Source organism: Osmerus mordax, chromosome 10 (assembly GCF_038355195.1).
Source record: "Osmerus mordax isolate fOsmMor3 chromosome 10, fOsmMor3.pri, whole genome shotgun sequence".
Lineage (NCBI taxonomy): Eukaryota > Metazoa > Chordata > Actinopteri > Osmeriformes > Osmeridae > Osmerus > Osmerus mordax.
In genome coordinates this window covers 2,530,544-2,548,800 of record NC_090059.1, presented here as the reverse complement: position 1 = coordinate 2,548,800, position 18,257 = coordinate 2,530,544, and the positions used below count along the sequence as shown (strand labels likewise).

The 18,257-nt window shown below is 46.2% G+C and overlaps 1 protein-coding gene across 2 annotated transcripts; it reads right to left on the bottom strand.

Annotated features, from left to right (window-relative positions):
- Window positions 1-6,462: 6,462 nt before the first annotated feature.
- LOC136950421 (thrombospondin-2-like) lies at window positions 6,463-15,664 on the bottom strand. Of its 2 annotated transcripts, none has more exons than XM_067244753.1 (21): window positions 15,607-15,664; window positions 14,735-14,800; window positions 14,522-14,658; window positions 14,179-14,340; window positions 12,178-12,271; window positions 11,747-11,917; window positions 11,420-11,630; window positions 11,124-11,297; window positions 10,908-11,031; window positions 10,665-10,799; window positions 10,325-10,543; window positions 10,110-10,217; window positions 9,537-9,696; window positions 8,960-9,078; window positions 8,608-8,842; window positions 8,061-8,288; window positions 7,722-7,852; window positions 7,498-7,638; window positions 7,227-7,324; window positions 6,894-7,033; window positions 6,463-6,800 (listed from the first exon to the last, which is right to left on the bottom strand). In XM_067244753.1, the coding sequence occupies exons 1-21, from the start codon at window positions 15,620-15,622 to the stop codon at window positions 6,793-6,795; spliced, it is 2,877 nt and encodes a 958-aa protein (XP_067100854.1). In that variant the 5' UTR covers window positions 15,623-15,664; the 3' UTR covers window positions 6,463-6,792. The 2 variants fall into 2 exon arrangements, with proteins under 2 accessions (XP_067100854.1, XP_067100855.1); XM_067244754.1 differs by having other exon boundaries at window positions 10,908-11,035; window positions 11,454-11,630.
- Between the last annotated feature and the right edge of the window lie 2,593 nt (window positions 15,665-18,257).

The window sequence follows — 18,257 nt, the reverse complement described above, 5'->3', positions numbered from 1 at the left end:
CAGAGCAAGAACAAGTTTTCCTGAGTTTTGTTGGTGGCCATGATGTTGTGGCCCTCCTCCCCATGGGGTTCGGGAACAGTTTGATTTTGCAGCTACGGCAGCTAGCTCTGTTACAGTAGTGGTGAAGGAATAAGAATGGCTAAGGCGAACGCTAGCGATTGGTTATGGCAGATCAGAGTGGCTCTGGGCAGATCCAATAGTTTTAAACTTCAACAGAGTACCCGCCTACAAGGAAGTCAATGCTTGTCAATGGAGCGAGGCCAAACTCTCTGTACAAATGAAATGTACGAGAGTCTTGTTAGGACCAGGCTAGGTAACCAGCTACCTCTGGGTTAATAAGAGCACAAACTTGTTTCCTCTTGAGAAAGTGTTCCGACCCAGGAAAAAGGTCTCTGAAATCATCACAACTGAGGGTGTGGAGCAAGGCCTCATCAATATTGGCAGCTACAAGACAGTATAATCATTAAAAGCTTTTATATATAAAAAAAATCATATGTCTTTATATGTTCTTTAAATTAGAAATGTACTGGTATTTAACACGACAGGTGAAAGTATACATTGTAAATCCTCTAGTATATCTTGTCCATGCCTAACGGTACGGCTACACCAAGCGCGGAAATTCTGCCGTGCGGAAATAGAACGGGCTACACTAGACGCATTGAAGATGAATCCGTTTAACTGTCTTTGTTTATTTATTTTATAAACACTCAACTATCTTACTTACTATTTAACACTTGAATCTATCTACTTACTATCACTGTCATATCTTCAAATAGAAAAGCAACGTTAAAATCGTTTGAAACGTAAAATCTCCATGGGAGAGGGTTTGGGAAATAATCAGATTTATTGCTTCCTTCATTATTTACAGCAAAATATATAATAAATGTCATAACATTTCATAGATTTATTACCAGACTATGTATAAAGGGCCACACAAACCTCGCGGAAAATAATAAAAATAGAAGCCAGTCTATTTCTCAATGTTCCGTGCGGAAATTGTCGGCGCGTACATTCCGTTTCCGCGTCTTGTGTAGCCACTCTCATTGCTTACAACGGATTAGAACTCTGCTGAGTCCACACCGCGTCCGCAAGGCAGATTTTCTGCGCTTGGTGTAGCCACGGCGTAAGAGTATATTAAATATAATTCAGACATTTGGTGTCTTGAAATTGTAAAAAAGTTTACGATAATTTTGTTTTGAGATCTGTGTATTTAATTACTTATCTGACAACACACATTATAAAGCAGCTTGTAACACCTAGACAGCATACCATTAAAAATGGATGCTGTGACATCATCCAGTTCATCCATGATTGTCCCCTCTCATTAGGTTCCTCTACTAGTGATGGGAAGTTCAGATCATTTTACGGATTCGGTTCTTTGAATCTCGTTCAGTAAAATGAACGAATCTTTTTTCGAGTCATTCGTTCATTTCAACGGGGGGGGGGGGTGGGGGCTATCCGTCCACTGCAAACACGTATCATATTCTCATGTAGGTTAGTGCATGACATGTGCACCAGCAGATACTATTTTAAAAGAAATTCCTGCATTAAAATAATGTATCATGACAGTTTGTATGATTTGGTCATTTATTATCACACTAGCATTTAATTATCACGGCAAACAATTACACTGCACTAAACTGTGTGAATGTAAAGTGAAAATAACAAAACCAGTCAGTATGATGACTTGAGCGAATATCATTCACGTCTTACTAAAACAGCGGCCACGCGAAAGGGAATGAGGAAACTGTTTCCTCTACTAAAAAATACAATGTGGGTCACGTGAAAAATGATCCAAAGACACGTAGCAATACCGAGTCGGGAAATGAACGAATCGTTCGTCTCCTCTAGCTACCACTACAGAGCCTATGCAAGTCACGTGAAAAATGATCCAAAGACTCGTAGAAAGACCGAGTCGGGAAATGAACGAATCGTTCGTCTCCTCTAGCTACCACTACAGAGCCTATGCAGGTCACGTGAAAAATGATCCAAAGACTCGTACCCCAAGACCGAGTCGGGAAATGAACGAATCATTTCTGTGTACTTGGAAGAGCCTATGCAACAGTCCCGATGCGCGGCCACGAGAAAATGAACGAATCACTCTTTGAGAGGACTCGTTACTCGTTCACGAACGACACATCACTATCCTCTACTAGCTCCTTTATCTGGTGGGAAAGAAAATCATAACTTAATAACACAATCTACTATACAACCATGAAAAAAAACCTGCTTATTTCTACAAAACGACAAGCTCAGATAAGATTTAGCAGCTAAGGACCTAATTTTAAAAGTGCTATCAACATACAAATTATTTATGCATGTATCTACATAATAACCTGGTTAATTCACTGCATGTGTATAGTGCCACAACGACGCAAACCCTAATGATTAAGTGCATGCACGTTTGCAAGAAAGTAACGTTATAACATTAATAAAAATGAAAACAACAGATTAGCCTACTTCAATGGCCGCGGTGTCTGCCACATGCAATGGTGCGTTCAAAAGATGTCAACTAAACAACTGAAAAAAACGCACATTGAATGTAGTCTGCAAGCTGAATTGATGTAACGTTAGTTATTAAAAATATGTTGTTGTTTCGCATCACAGTTCATTGTTAACGGAGCAGAGGACAGAATGTTATCTTCTTTTTCCAGGACGGCACCAGGGTTTCGCATGGCAAGTCAGACTGAAGAAAAGAAACGGTGTTCGGTTAGCACTGCCGATAAGGCCAGGCAACATTACACCCCAATGGGGCTATTTTACTTCTATCAAAATGAAACTTTACGCATTGAAATTACCCATGAAAAGTATTTTTTTTGTATTACAAGTTAATGAATAAAATAAATTTGAATATGCAAATGAGCTATACACTAACTAATATGCCCAAAATACACCCAAATAGGCTTAATTGTTTCCTTTACTCCTACCACAATACAACTTTACAAAGTAAAAGGACACATGAAAAGTAACTTTTTTAGTATTACAAGTTTGTTTTGAAATTCATTTAAATATGCACATGAGATCCACACTTATTCATTTGCATAGGCAGAAACACCATTCATATGTATGACAAATACATCGGCCCAATCTTCATCCAATCATTCTACTGCCAATGGGTGATGGCAATGCTGCTTTTAGACTGGCCTCTAATCTGAAAACTGCCTGGTTTAGTAGTACCTGCCAGGGGTATAACCCCCGCCGGTATAGTGTTAAGGGTATTGGAGAGACACAAGCCTCCCCACCACGACAAGGTAGCAACAACAGAAAAAAAAAAAAAAAAAAGATCCAGGCTGGATCCTCGACCCCTTCTCCGTGGCTCTTGGTTCTGGCACCCCCTATATCAGTTCCTGTTTTGTTCTTTGCTTAGTTATTCCCCTCTGGGTCATATTCATCTGATAAATCAGGCAACTGTGAGTTTGTGCAGCTAGTACCACGACATTCTCCGCAAATGGCAGTGCAAGGGAGTCCATGTTTTTTGCATGTGCATCTCTTTGTGCTGCAGTCTTTCTTGCAACTACAGCGGACTACATTTTGTATTTCTGGTGGTGCCGCAGGCTGATCGGTCATTATTGGCATACATCTCCCATCCAAAACATGCCACCCCCTGTCTTTTGGGTCCATACGTTCACTTCCCCCTTTCCACTCCATCATAATGTAAAAGACCCGAAGACTATGGAACTTTGCAGTTGTTGACGTTGGAGGGAGAGTTTGAGGTTCCACTGGAGATGAGTTCTGAGTTACTTACATTTACATTTAGTCATTTAGCAGAAGCTCTTATCCAGAGCGACTTACAGTAAGTACAGGGACATTCCCCCGAGGCAAGTAGGGTGAAGTGCCTTGCCCAAGGACACAACGTCAGTTGGCATGACCGGGAATCGAACTGGCAACCTTCGGATTACTAGTCCGACTCCCTCACCGCTCAGCCACCTGACTCCCTACTTTATCACAGAATCGCCTGTATCTCAGCATATCCAGTGATACATCTTTTTCGCCCCATACAGTGATACTAGAGCTTTTTCACCTGCTGCAATGATGATGCCTTTTCCCACATTTTCCTGTGACTGGCTGAACACCTTAGCTTGTTCGAGAAAGTTTGTGCCATTCTTTACTTTTTTCAGAGCCATTCCCTATTTGTATAGCCCTTTTTACACGCAAGCATGTCACAGAGGGCTTCACATATGCCCATAGAACTGCCCCTCAACCAACCTAAACCCTCAAGGAAGACAAGGAAAAACTCCCAAAAAACTCAACAGGAGAAAAAAATGGAAGAAACCTTGGGAGGAGCAATTCAGAGAGGGATCCCCTCCTCCAGAGACGGTTGGTGAGAGAGAGGAGCAGAACACAGGCTAAACATAGTCATACAGTGTCGATGGGTTTTTAAAACACAAAAATCCATTGTTCAACTTTATAGATGTAGGACAGGACCGGGAGACTCGCGACCAGGTCCCCCCCTTTTTAAGGGACCAGCTCTTTGGAACAGCTCTTTGGACTTCATATTGAGAGTTGACAGCAACAGATTCCAAACACAAATACCATACTTGAAATGAACTCTAGACCTTTTATCTGCTCCTTGTCAATGAAATAACGAACTCCCTTTATGAGGGAATAACATACACCTGGCCATGGAACAGCTGAGCAGCCAATTGTCCAATTACTTTTGGTCCCTTAAAAAGGGGGGGCCCACATATAAAATGTATTGTAATTCCTACACTGTTCACCTGATTTGGATGTAAATACCCTGAAATTAAAGCTGAAAGTCTGCACTTAAAGCACATCTTGATTGTTTCATTTCAAATCCATTGTGGTGGTATACAGAGCCAAAATGATGAAAATTGTCCAAATACTTATGGACCTAACTGTAAGTGACACTGAGCAGACATCTTACCCAGCCATAAATCCCTCACATTTACATTCATTTATGTAACAGACGCTTTTATCCAAAGCGACTTCCATGAGAGAGCTTTAGTGCATAGGTCAATAACCATGACAACAAGACAGCCCCAACAAACAAAGCACAGGCCTACATCGTGCATTTACGAATACCCCCTTTGTGAAATACATACACAAACAGTAGTGGACCCGTAGTAGACACCAGCGTTTGACGAGCGATGCTCCACATCAGTTTGCATAAGGCGCGGAGGGCCACCCATTTGAAAGACACACTGTGAGGGCACAGCCCAATAGAAAAGGAGAAACAACCGCACCAGAACACGCCATCTTAATGAGCCCAGCAACGTGCGGCTAACCACTTCAGATCCAACACGGACCAGTCCAGACTTTGAGGACCAGATAGACATACAGGGCAGCTCCTGCGGAAACGCCGTGCTACTCGCAGAACGGACACATCCCACATTGTCCCGCCAAAGCACGGCCACATTTCCACACTCGACCAAGCGTTTTCTAAAGATTCAGGCCCGCACATCGGAAATCCACCAATTAACGTCCTTACCTGACGACACATTTGTTCACGCCACCTAGGAACCAGATCGATCGGACACAGCATTTGACACGGGAATCAGCAGACTTAACAGAGCATCCTGTGTTGCACTAAGCAATTCAGAGTGCAGCGATATCCTGATTAAATAGCCCGCCCTGCTAAGAAGGTGTGCCCCTACTGCGTGATATGACGCGCTGCTAGTGAGGCGCTGCAAGTGAGGCACTGCAAGTGAGGCGCTATGTCTCGCGTCCCCTGCATGAACCAGCTCCGCTTGATTAGAGCAGGAGTTTTTGCAGTGCAGCCTATAGGTAGACTATAGACATGTCTGCTCATGGAGGCATTAGAGTGAACTGATGAACTTTCAAACTATCACACACATTCTACGCAACCCCATAGACAGATGAACTCTGACATGAAAGAACATGGGCATGAAATTTATATAAAGAAGATGGACTTGATTCCTAGATATTGAGCTTAACATGAAATGCCATGTACTACTCTCGTTCATATACTTACTGTATCATTGCTCCATTGACTTTTGTTATAATTGTTTTGACAATTAGGGGCCGGAGTGTTGGAGCCATTGGAGCCATAACCAGTCTGTTGACATTTATTTACTTCATTGTAAAACCAAACAAGATGCACAGAAAAAAATGTGTCCAGTGTGCTAACGCCTGAAGGCAAAGACCTTTTATTGGTGCTGTGTGTAGGCCTGTCTTTAGAGCTACCACTGTGGGTAATGCCTGGAACACTCTCGCCGCGGAGCGCCGCAAAGGTGTGATTAATTCTCACCTAAACAAACATTTTCTAACCTGTATCCAGACAGTGCAAGCTTGCACAGCGTGTTTTTGCAGCACACACAGTTTTTGTACACACCTATACAGCAGCAACACACACGTCTCACAAACATACACACATATACCCTCTCAGATCCACATACACCCTCTCTCACTCACACACACACACACACATGCTCTCCCATGCAGTACACCCTCTCTCACACACATAAACCCTCAGACACACCATCTAAAATGTTATTTATTGTGTGAACTACAATGATCAGATAGATGTAGAGTATTGTAACACTGTTACAAAAGAAATTGTTAAATAAATAAGTATTTACAAATTGTTCTTCTGCAAAGCAAACATAGCTTTGTAAATATACACAGTTTTACAAAATTCTGAAAAGCTTCATGATAAATTGAACGCGCATAATAATCATACAGATCTGGCTCTTCCAAGAAATGATGTATAAAACATTGCAATGCACCTTTACTGAAGAATGTATATGTTTAGTAACAACCACAAGCAGGTGTTCCCTTTGTTGTCATCAGATAGGGCTTCCACTGAAGAGCTCAGTTATCTGAAAAGAAAGTAACAAGGTTATGAGCGTTGGTGTGTGAATCCGTTCTGTGTGTGTGTGTGTGTGTGTGTGTGTGTGTGTGTGTGACCTCACCTCGACACTCATATCTGAGGTCTGAGAAGAGGACGTGTTCTTGAGAGAATACAAACAGCCCCAGTCGGCCTCCAGCCAGCGTGAGGTCATACACTGGGCCAGAGTCTACCATGATGTCCCTGCCATCATACACCACCACCCTGGGAACACAACCACAACTCAACCACAACACTATATACCACATACCCCTAGAGAAACCCACACAAAACACAACTGCACATGACCATTTTGAAACATAACCCCACAGAAACCTCAACCACAACATCAAGTCACTAAATCAAAACAACTCAACCCCAAACTCAATCCAGCCATGGCCTCTTGTGGTATACCTACCGGATGAAGCCAGTCTTTGGCCGGTGGATGAGGTGCAGGCGGTAAGCTGTGTAGTCCCTCCAGCCAATGTTGTTGGGGTCATGCCATAGTGTACGGACCTGAGAACCACACATACACGGTCAGACTGACCCGATTAGAACTCAAGCTGTGGATGAACATGGTGTTTCCCGTCTGGGTTATGCAGAGAAGTGTAGAATAGATGCACACTTCACATGGACTATTCATGTGACCCAAGGACCATAGTGTAAACAGGAAGAAGTGGGGACATCACCTGATGGCGGGTGTTGCCAGTATGCCACAGGGCATTGCGAAGGCCCCTGCCTGGGCCGGAGTTGGAGTTGACCACCTTGATGGAGACGCCAGCGGAGCCGAAGGCACGAGAAGGCTTCTTCTCCCAGTAGGCCTGAGACAGCTACCGAAAGCGCCGCACACAGACGGGTTAGGTGAGAGTGAGTGTGTGTGTGTGTGTGTGTGCGTGTTTCACGTCGAACTCACCTGTTTCCACATCACCACGTAGAAGCGTCTGCTGGACTGGTAGGCAAACACCAACCCTGCGTAATCATCATCTCTGTCTGTGTTCACGTAGAACGTTGCACTGAAGTCTACCGCGTTGAACTTATCAAAGCCTACACACACACGCATGGACGAACACAGGCAAACACATGGAGAGAGACACACATAGACACAGATACAAACACATATTACATTGTATGCGATTACAGTGCCCCAGGTTTGAATATTCTATAGTAGCTTTGACATTGATTCTACCGTCACAGCTCTAAGACAGAAGTCTTGTTATTGGTAAAGTATTAGGCAGTGTGCTGGGGTTCTCACTGAGGGCAATGCCAGGGTCTGAGTTGGCAGTCTGCAGCAGTTCTGTCCCCTCACTACGGATCACCCAGAGCGGGTCTGACTGGGCCGTGCCCCGGGGGTCCAACAGCACCGACTGAAACTTTCTGAAATCGGTGGCTCCAATGTCACTGTTCTCAGGACACGGGTCCAGAGCGTCTGGGATGCTGTCGTTGTCAAAGTCATCTTGGCAGGCATCTCCGCGACAATCCCCTGAGAGACAGAGAGAGGCGTGGAGGGATGGAAAGAGTGAGGTGGAAGGAGAGAGAAAAAGAAGGAGAGGTGGAGAGAGAACGAGGTACGGTAAAGTGTGAATGAAGTGTGAGGGTGGGCACAGAATCAAATCAGAGAGGAAAGGATTATAAGAAGGGGAAGAACAGGGAAGGAAAAGGGAAGGAGGGGAAATTCAGAGAGATTGAGGGCATAAAATAACAGAATGCTCATTAGAAGTAGGAAGGGAGAGGGAGCGAGGGGAGTGTTAGGGAGAGTATAGATAAACAGTGTGACCTTGAATGTGTTCTAGTTTACTGACCATCCACGTCTAGCTGGTCTGGGTTCGGCACCAGTCTGCAGTTGTCACGGTCGTCAGGGATACCGTCATTGTCATCGTCATGGTCACAGGCATCGCCCTTTCCGTCTTTGTCATGGTCGACCTGGTTGCTATTGGCGATGTATGGGCAGTTGTCTAGAGAATTCTGATGGCCGTCCTCGTCAATGTCATCGTTGTCATCACACTTGTCACCAACCAGGTCGCTGTCAGAGTCAGTCTGCACACACAAACACAACAGAAGTAGTTATCTTTCAGTCCTAACAAGCCCACCTCTATCATCCACTGCTGCAGGTCAGTAGCCAGTGTGTGTGTGTGTGTGTGTGTGTGTGTTTACCTGTGAGGGGTTGTGGATTAGGGGACAGTTATCACACTGGTCTCCCACTCCATCCAGATCAGTGTCCTTCTGGTCTGTGTTGTACACCAGAGGACAGTTGTCGTGCCCATTCAGCATCTCTGGAGACGCACACACATGCACACACACACAGTAGTACATATTAGTAGTTGTACTGTGCTTAAAAACAAAGGTGCAAACAGTAACAATATAGATGCCCTCTGAACAAAAATTTCCCACAGAACACTTTTTATGTCCATAAGGTTCATCATAAAAACCCCTGTCAGGTGAGAAAGAACAAATTGAGAGTTCTATCAAGACCAGAGCAGGATTCTTTATGATCCCCCAATTCCTCCTCCTATAGAAATATACTAATTTCCTTTTCTCCTGTGCCCCCAGCTACCAGCTCACCAACTGTGATGAGCATCTTGCAACCTTCTCCATCCATTACCAGATTTAGGGTTAGCCATAGCTTGCCTTGGTTAGCATCTAGCCAACTACCATTTCCATCCATGTCTATGCTGCAGAGTTAGTGTTAGCTTTAGCCGTGACCAGCTCAGGTTAGCATCTAGCCAAGTACCGTCTCCATCCATGTCTATGCTGCAGGCGTCCCCCTCTCCGTTGGCGTCCGTGTCTGTCTGCAGGGGGTTGGGTTCGAAGGGGCAGTTATCACAGCGGTCCCCCACCCCATCCCTGTCTGAGTCAAACTGCCGAGGGTTGTACACCAGTGGACAGTTGTCCTGGGGAGAATGTATGCACATACGCAAGGTAAACATTAGGCCTACTGTACCTATTCAATCAATTCTCTTTTTTTTACAGTCAGAATCCCAATACCTAGGTTACATAAATTTTTTGGGACATTTAGCAGTGAAAGTGATCAGAACATCAAGGAACAGAAGTGCAAAGATTTAACAGTGTTTCAGTGTTCAGGCACTATGTATTTACTAGACACAGTGCAAAGTAACCTCATCTCAGCTACAAGGCTCGGTGAACCTAATGTATGAACTGCATGTATAGTACATAGTACAGTGCAGTCCATAGTACAGCGCAGTAAAGTCAGTGTCATGTCAAAAGTGCAACATCAAACCATTTTGGGGGTGCAGTCTCTTGATACTCTCCTGGCACAAGAGGTGGTACACACACACAGGCTTACCCTTTCATCAATTATGTCATCATTGTCATCATCAGGGTCACAGGCATCCCCGTAGCCATCCTTATCACGGTCTTCCTGCCCCGAGTTTGGCATGATGGGACAGTTATCCTACAGCCAATCAGATTTCACCTTAAGGATCATCCAGCCAACCAGGGTACAGCTTAGATATTCTAGATATTCATGTGTGTGTGTGTGAACACACGTGTGTGTGTTACCTCCTGGCAGTGGTACGTAGCATTCAGATGACATGTCAAGATGTGATTGGGCCATCCGTCCAGGTCGGAATCTTCGCCACATAGGAAGCCGTCTCCGGCAAAACCCACAGCGCACACACAGCGGTACATGGGCTGCGAGGACAGGCCCAGGTACACACACCTGGCATGCTTGTGGCACTTGTGTGTATTGTCTTTGCAAGGGTTGTAGGGCTCACACATCTACACACCCACACCGAATATAGGGCTTTTAATGACTCTGCGCATGATGTTACTGCCAGACTTGCATTCATGGTTACATAGTGGCCAACACACACACATACACACTCACACACATGTCTACCTGTTTGGAGGTCTTGGCAGCGTGTAGTCCGAGGCCGTATGGCTGTGATCCTCGGTAGCGAGGCGGGCAGGGTTGACAGTGGAACCCCGGCTCAGTGTTCACACACTCCGTCACACACACACCCTCGACGTCACACTGTAACAAGAGACGGACACAGGCACACGTGGTTGGACACGGTCTACTCTGGCTGGCTCGCGTGTACCAAGCTCATCCCCTTGTGTTTCACGTTACGTGGCCGGTCACCTCATTCACGTCCTCGCAGAACGAACCGTTTCCATGGTAACCCAGTGGACAAGGTCCACACTCCCACGATCCATCGCTGTGGGTGCCGCAGTCCACCCCTGGGAAGCATGGCCTGGATAGACAGCTGTCTGGAAGACACACACACAGATAGGATGAGAACGCGGTTTCTGACTTTCCAGGGGTCAGAGGGCGAGAGGTGCAGAGGTTACAGGTCACCGATAGGACAGGCGTCTCTGTTGCAGGCTGCGTAGTCCACCGAGTCTCCAACACACTTCCTGCCCCCGTGCTGAGGGCTGGGGTTCGAACACTCTCGCTGGCGGCTCGACAGTCCGCCCCCACACGACACCGAGCATTCTGTCCACGACGACCAGGAAACCCAGCCTCCGGCAACTACACACAGTAGTGAAAACACACACAAAAAGACAGACACATTACTGTTCTTCAGTTCTACAGCAGCAGCAACTGTCTATGTGCGTGTGAACTGTAGGTGTGACACGTGCGTGTATGCGTACGTGGCTACATGCTTGTCTCCGTGTGTGTACTGACTGGGGCAAGGTGTGTTGTTGCACGGCTGCATCTCTTTGGTTTCACCGACGCAGTCTTGGCCCCCTCGCTGAGGAGGAGGGGCGTTGCAGAGGCGCACACGCGTGATGTTCCCCTCGCCACACGTCAGGGAACACGCCGACCACGGAGACCACAGTCCCCAGCCCCCGTCCACACGCACTACACATCACACATGTCACACACATCACACATACTGACACTATACTGGTCATCAGTTCATGTCTCTGTTCCCATAGAGTGGAGTGTGTGATGCGTGTGTGTTGTGTGTGTCCTACCTTTGCGGTCACACTTTACCAGGGAGCAGCTGCGTGTCTGAAGGGAGGGCCCGGAGCAGGACGTGATGACATCATCGCAGGAACGTCCCCTTTGTTGCGCTCCACGCCCACAAGTGACAGAACATTGTGTCCACTCCGACCACGGGGACCAGCCATCTTCGCTGCCTTTAGCTGCACACACAGACACACACACACACAGACGCATATAGACACACACAAATGCTATAGTATGTTTGTAACAATAAAAAATGGCCCCTAGTTCAGAAGTAGATTTCAACAAAGAACCCTTTTTAGTTCTGGAACGACAGTTCCAGCAAGGCATTAACAGGATTCTTCATTAGACCATGCTAATCCGCAGATGAGACTGATGATGTTAATGATTGCTGATGAGATGGAAGCATTGGGTGGGAAGGTTAGTGCAATACACTCACCTGAACACTGGGGGCAGCACTCGCCCTCAGTAAAGGAGAGGCTTGAACATGACACGGCAGGGCAGGACACCTGTCTGCACACCACCTCCCCTTCCTACACACACACACACACACACACACGCACACACACACACACATGTAGAAGGATGTCTAGGAGGCTTCCTTAGACATTAAGCATTATAACTCTGGACTAGCCTCATGCTCAGCACATCCTGTGGCTGAAGAAAAATAGTGGTGTGTGAGACTGCCAGCAACAGTAGTGCTGTGTGTGAGAGACTGACCTGACAGCTACAGTAGTGATGTGTGTGAGAGACTGACCTGACAGCTACAGTAGTGCTGTGTGTGAGAGACTGACCTGACAGCTACAGTAGTGCTGTGTGTGAGAGACTGACCTGAGAGCTACAGTAGTGCTGTGTGTGAGAGACTGACCTGACAGCTACAGTAGTGATGTGTGTGAGAGACTGACCTGACAGCTACAGTAGTGATGTGTGTGAGAGACTGACCTGACAGCTACAGTAGTGCTGTGTGTGAGAGACTGACCTGACAGCTACAGTAGTGCTGTGTGTGAGAGACTGACCTGACAGCTACAGTAGTGCTGTGTGTGAGAGACTGACCTGACAGCTACAGTAGTGATGTGTGTGAGAGACTGACCTGACAGATACAGTAGTGCTGTGTGTGAGAGACTGACCTGACAGCTACAGTAGTGCTGTGTGTGAGAGACTGACCTGACAGCTACAGTAGTGCTGTGTGTGAGAGACTGACCTGAGAGCTACAGTAGTGCTGTGTGTGAGAGACTGACCTGACAGCTACAGTAGTGATGTGTGTGAGAGACTGACCTGACAGCTACAGTAGTGCTGTGTGTGAGAGACTGACCTGACAGCTACAGTAGTGCTGTGTGTGAGAGACTGACCTGACAGCTACATGTTGCCTATGTGTGTATCACATGTAACTATTAAATTGTAATTATATAGCTTATATGTTCACATTGCCCCATCTGGATGTTACATCTAGATGTTACAAATAAAGTAAATCTGTTACTGTATATTGTCACTGTTATAGTTTCCGTTGCTGTATATTGTTACTATTATTGTTTCTGTTACTAGTTGGAGGCAACGGGGGACGGGATGGGTTGTTTTCATCCTTATTCTAGGAGTATAACTTATTTTAGAGTTCTTTCCCCTGGAACAGATTTCATGTTCCAACCGAGGGGGGCTGTCGCTGTCTTGGTGTGTGGGGTTGCATCAAATACCCCTTTTTTGCTCTGTTAAATTGCTGCACCAGTCCACACTTGACCGGTGGGGATCTCATTCTATTATGACTGTAACTGTTAGCTGCTCCTGGCATTCTCTAATCCCTGCTCTCCTCTCTCTGCCCCCCCCACACACCTCCCTTGTGGTGTGGGGGGTTTGAGCTGTCAGCACCTGCCTGGTCGTCGGTCAGCCAACGCTGGACCTGGTCGCGAGTCTCCCGGTCCTGTTCTGCATCTATAAAGTTGAACAATGGATTTTGGTGTTTCAAAACCCATTGACACTGTATGACTATGTTTAGCCTGTGTTCTGCTCCTCTCCCTCACCAACCGTCTCTGGAGGAGGGGATCCCTCTCTGAATTGCTCCTCCCAAGGTTTCTTCAATTTTTTCTCCTGTTGGGAGTTTTTCTGGGAGTTTTTCCTTGTCTTCACAATGTGTGCTTCATGTTTTGGCTACTCGCGATGTTTTTTGTCTATCTTGTTGTTATGATCAGTGACCTATGCACTTTGTAAAGCTCTCTCTTGGAAGTCGCTTTGGATAAAAGCGTCTGCTAAATGAATAAATGTAAATGTAAATGTCTTCCTTGAGGGTTTAGGTTGGTTGAGGGGCAGTTCTATGGGCATATGTGAAGCCCTCTGTGACATGCTTGCGTGTAAAAAGGGCTATACAAATAAATTTGATTTGAGCTACAGTAGTGCTGTTTGTGAGAGACTGACCTGACAGCTACAGTAGTGCTGTGTGTGAAAGACTGACCTGACAGCTACAGGTCGTGCAGCTGTCCAGCTCCCAGTCATCGTCCTCCGGATACACGCGGCCGTCCTGCACACACTCAGACTCCTCCTCTTCCCTGCTGCCCGGGCTGCTGCTGTTCCCCAGCTCCTGCAGAGAGATGCGGATCTCCTCGTTCTCCTCCGTCTACACACGCACACACATGCACACAGGCACACACATGCATGCACACAGACATACACACATACACACTCTCACACACCCATGCATACACACACACACAAACACAAAGCCCCCCCAGTTTATACATGACCGTTTAACCTGAACCGGTTGTAAACTAGTTGTATGATGTGTGTGTGTGTCCTACTGCTCTCCCCAGGTCCTTAAGCAGGCTGCTGGTAAGGGCTCGGAGCCCATGCAGCTCAGTGAGCACTGTCATCAAGTCCTCGCACGAATGATGACACATCTCCGAGGCCACGCCCCCTACCCCAGCAGTCGCTCCCTCTGCAGTACGGAGAAGAGGAGCTTGTGAGTGTGAGGTCTGCGTCTGCGTGTATGTGTGTGTGTGAATACTTGTTACCTGAGGTAAGAGCGTCTGCACACAAAAATATCAGGAGCCAGGAAAAACTGCCCAGCAGACTCATGCCTACAGAAACACATACACACGTACACACACATACAAACACACACACACACACGCACACACAAACACACACACACCCATATACGCACATACACGCAACAATGATACATTGACACACTCACACAGACACAAACACATACATACAAATAAATAAACACATGAACATTGATATTAATATGCCAAGCACTCACTCTATTATAAATAATGACACAGTGACACTTATGTTGACCATTAAATCTTCCTTCTTCCAAGTGTCCTAGGCATTGAGTCAGTCACTTAACCCTTGTGCTGCCTTCGGGTCACATGACCCTAAGGTTCATAACGAACCATCGTTGTGTTTACCTAATTTTACCCAATACAAAAACAAATAAAAATAATTTTCTTTTAACCTTCGCAATGTGGGGGGGGGGGGGGGGGGGGGGGGTCTGAGACAGCCCAACGGTTAAAAGAAACTGCTTCACTTTGTTTTTGTATGCAATAAAGTTGTCGCAATACGACGGTGGGTCACAATGACTGATGGGTCAGAATGACCCGAAGATAACACAAGGGTTAACCAGTCAGTCATTTAGTCAGTTATCCAGGCAGTCAGCCACTTACAGTAACCATCAAGCAATCATTTAAAGTAGTCAGTCAATCAAACAGTCAGAAAATCAATTAGTCAGTCAGTTAGTTAGTCATTAGGCAGTCAAAGAGTTGGTCGTCAGTCAGATCGGTCAGATCGGTCAGTGTGTTAGTGAAGGTTGAGGCTGCTAGCCTTTGCTAGCTGGCTGCTCTCCAGCAGCAGTCATGTAACAGTTGTCACAACTCACCTGGATAAAGGATCATCAAGACCTCACGCTGTCAGTCAAACACAACAAGGACACGGACAACAGACAGAAATCCAACCGACCTGCATGAGCTACAGCTCTGGTTTGACTGAAGCCTATTTGTGTGTGTGTGTGTGTATGTGTGAGTGTGTCGGACCGGAATGGGACCCATATATTACCCGTCTGTCTGGCGATGAGCAGACCTGCATATCTCCCAGAGAGAACCCCAGCTGGAGCGAAGGAGCAGTGTGTGTGGGTGTGTGTCTGTGTGTTCATGTCTGGATGCAGATTTCCCAGACACATCATTTACACACACACACCCCTCCCCTCAGTGTGCATACACTTTCTCTCTCTCTCTCTCTTTCTCACTCTCTCACACACACTCACAGACACACATACAGGCTCATTGCTACATGTTTTGTCCAGTACTTGAAGAATAAAAACAGGGACTTTCCTATAAATCACCCATTGCAATCACATGCATGGTGTATGTGAGACCTGTTTGGAAGTCTCCGCTTCACAAGTGAGGTAGATCCTCAGGCTAGAACAACATCTCCAGCAGCCTCATCTCCCACCCACAGGACCCCCTCTCTCTGCCTTACTCTCCTTCTCTCTATCTCTCTCTATCCTTGGGCCCTAAAGTATTCTACCTTTCTCCTTTGGGATTCCCACCATTCTGTCTTTCCCTCTCTCTCTTCCTTCCATCTCTCTCTCACTCCATTCCCTCTCTCTGCGTTCCCTCCCGCTCTACCTCTCTCTTTCCAGTGGGATCTCGCAGTGCCCTGGTACAGTGTTCTATGTCCCTAGCTGAATAATCCTGCATCACTTTTTCCATCTGTAGATTCCGCTTGTGTAATAATGACTCCTACAGATGTTCAACAAACACACACACACACAGACTCTGGAACTTCACCATGAACAACAAATCGAAGCAGAGCTTGAACTTCTATTTCAAGGAATCACTCTCAATTACATTGGTTTGAAAAAGTGTGGCGACGAGAGAGGGAAAAACAGGAATTAAGGGTCTATACAGGTCTGTAGTCTAAAAGAGAAGGTCTGAAGTAGATATGGACAGGAGCAAAAGCAGGCTGCCTTGAGAAAAGAGTTAGACGTGTACTGAGGTAGAAACATGGTCTGAGGCAGAGACATGTACTGAGGTAGAAACATGGACCGAGGCAGAGACATGGACTGAGGCAGAGTGAAACATGGACTGAGGCAGAAACATGGACTGAGGTAGAAACATGGACTGAGACAGAGACATGGACTGAGGCAGGGACATGGACCGAGGCAGGGACATGGATTGAGGCAGAAACATGGACTGAGTCAGAGTGAGACTTGGACTGAGGCAGAGACATGGACTGAGGCTTAATGAGACATGGACTGAGGCAGAGTGAGACTTGGACTGAGTCAGAGTGAGACATGGACTGAGTCAGAGTGAGACTTGGACTGAGGCAGAGTGAGACTTGGACTGAGGCAGAGTGAGACATGGACTGAGGCAGAGTGAGACATGGACTGAGGCAGAGTGAGACATGGACTGAGGCAGAGTGAGACTTGGACTTACGGTACGTGTCCACTACAGCATTTTTTTACGCTCTGCATCGCTTGCCTTCCCACAGTACACCACGCTCGGGGGCGTGTTAGACAGGTCAGTACAGAGTTGTAGTTCTCTAAGGTCACTGTTATAGTCAGTGCCAAGCATGCAGATTTGGGTTCATGTACTCACAATATCGATCAAAATACCACTTTTACACAACATTAATACTGAATTTTTACTAGTGCAAGATTACAGTAGAATACATGTTACGCCACCGGTCACTCAACCAGTCGTTTGTAGGCTGGGCTAGCGAGCTAGCAGTGGCACAGAACAGTCACGTAATGTGACGAGACTGAATTTAAAAGTATAAAAACACACTAGGGACACTGACAACGTCGGCAACCCTGCACCATGCATTATTAGTTTAATGTCATCTTTAAATTCAGGCTTGTCACATTACGTAACTTTGTTCTGAACAGAACTGGGTTTGCGGACACATACGATAAGTTTCTCCTCCATCTTGAAATTGTAAAACCTAGACATGTTTACCATGAGCAACAGTTGCTACGTAACAAGAAACCAATTCGATTGGCCAACGCTAGCGTGTTCACGCTCCTCATTTACATAAAGTTGAGAAAATCCAACTTGCAATGCTCCGCTCCGCTCGCCTTCCCACAATGCCCTACGCGAGCGTCAACGCCTGGTTTCAATGAAAATGAATTGGAAGCCGACGCCGCCCGCCGCCCGCTCCGCTGCAGTGTGAACGCACTGTAAGACAGTCCAGCTAAATTCTCTCCAGCCCTCTTCTGTGCCACAGTAAGACGGGTCACCTAGGGTTGTGTTTTCAACTTCGCTTCCCCGTAGTTGATTATCTGTTCCTTCCCCAGCATGCAAATGAAGCTCATTGAATTACCACAGTCTTAAAATAAATGGATTGACATGGAAGGGGTACATGAAGGTTGGCAGAGGAAACAGGTACATGGAGTGGGTTTGGCAGAAGGAGAGAGACTAGCAATGTCATTGTTTATTGAGCCTCATATTATACCAACCATTCAGATAGATACTATTGTGTGAGTGTGTATGATGGTAGTGTTAAGGTAGCTCTGCAAGGAAGGGGGAA

Coding starts and splice junctions, on each gene's coding strand:
- LOC136950421 (XM_067244753.1), bottom strand. Junction 9,079..9,536: donor CATAGACATGGATGGAGACG/GTACTTGGCTAG, acceptor GTGCGTCTCCAG/AGATGCTGAATGGGCACGAC. Junction 8,289..8,607: donor AGACCAGCTAGACGTGGATG/GTCAGTAAACTA, acceptor TCTGTCTCTCAG/GGGATTGTCGCGGAGATGCC.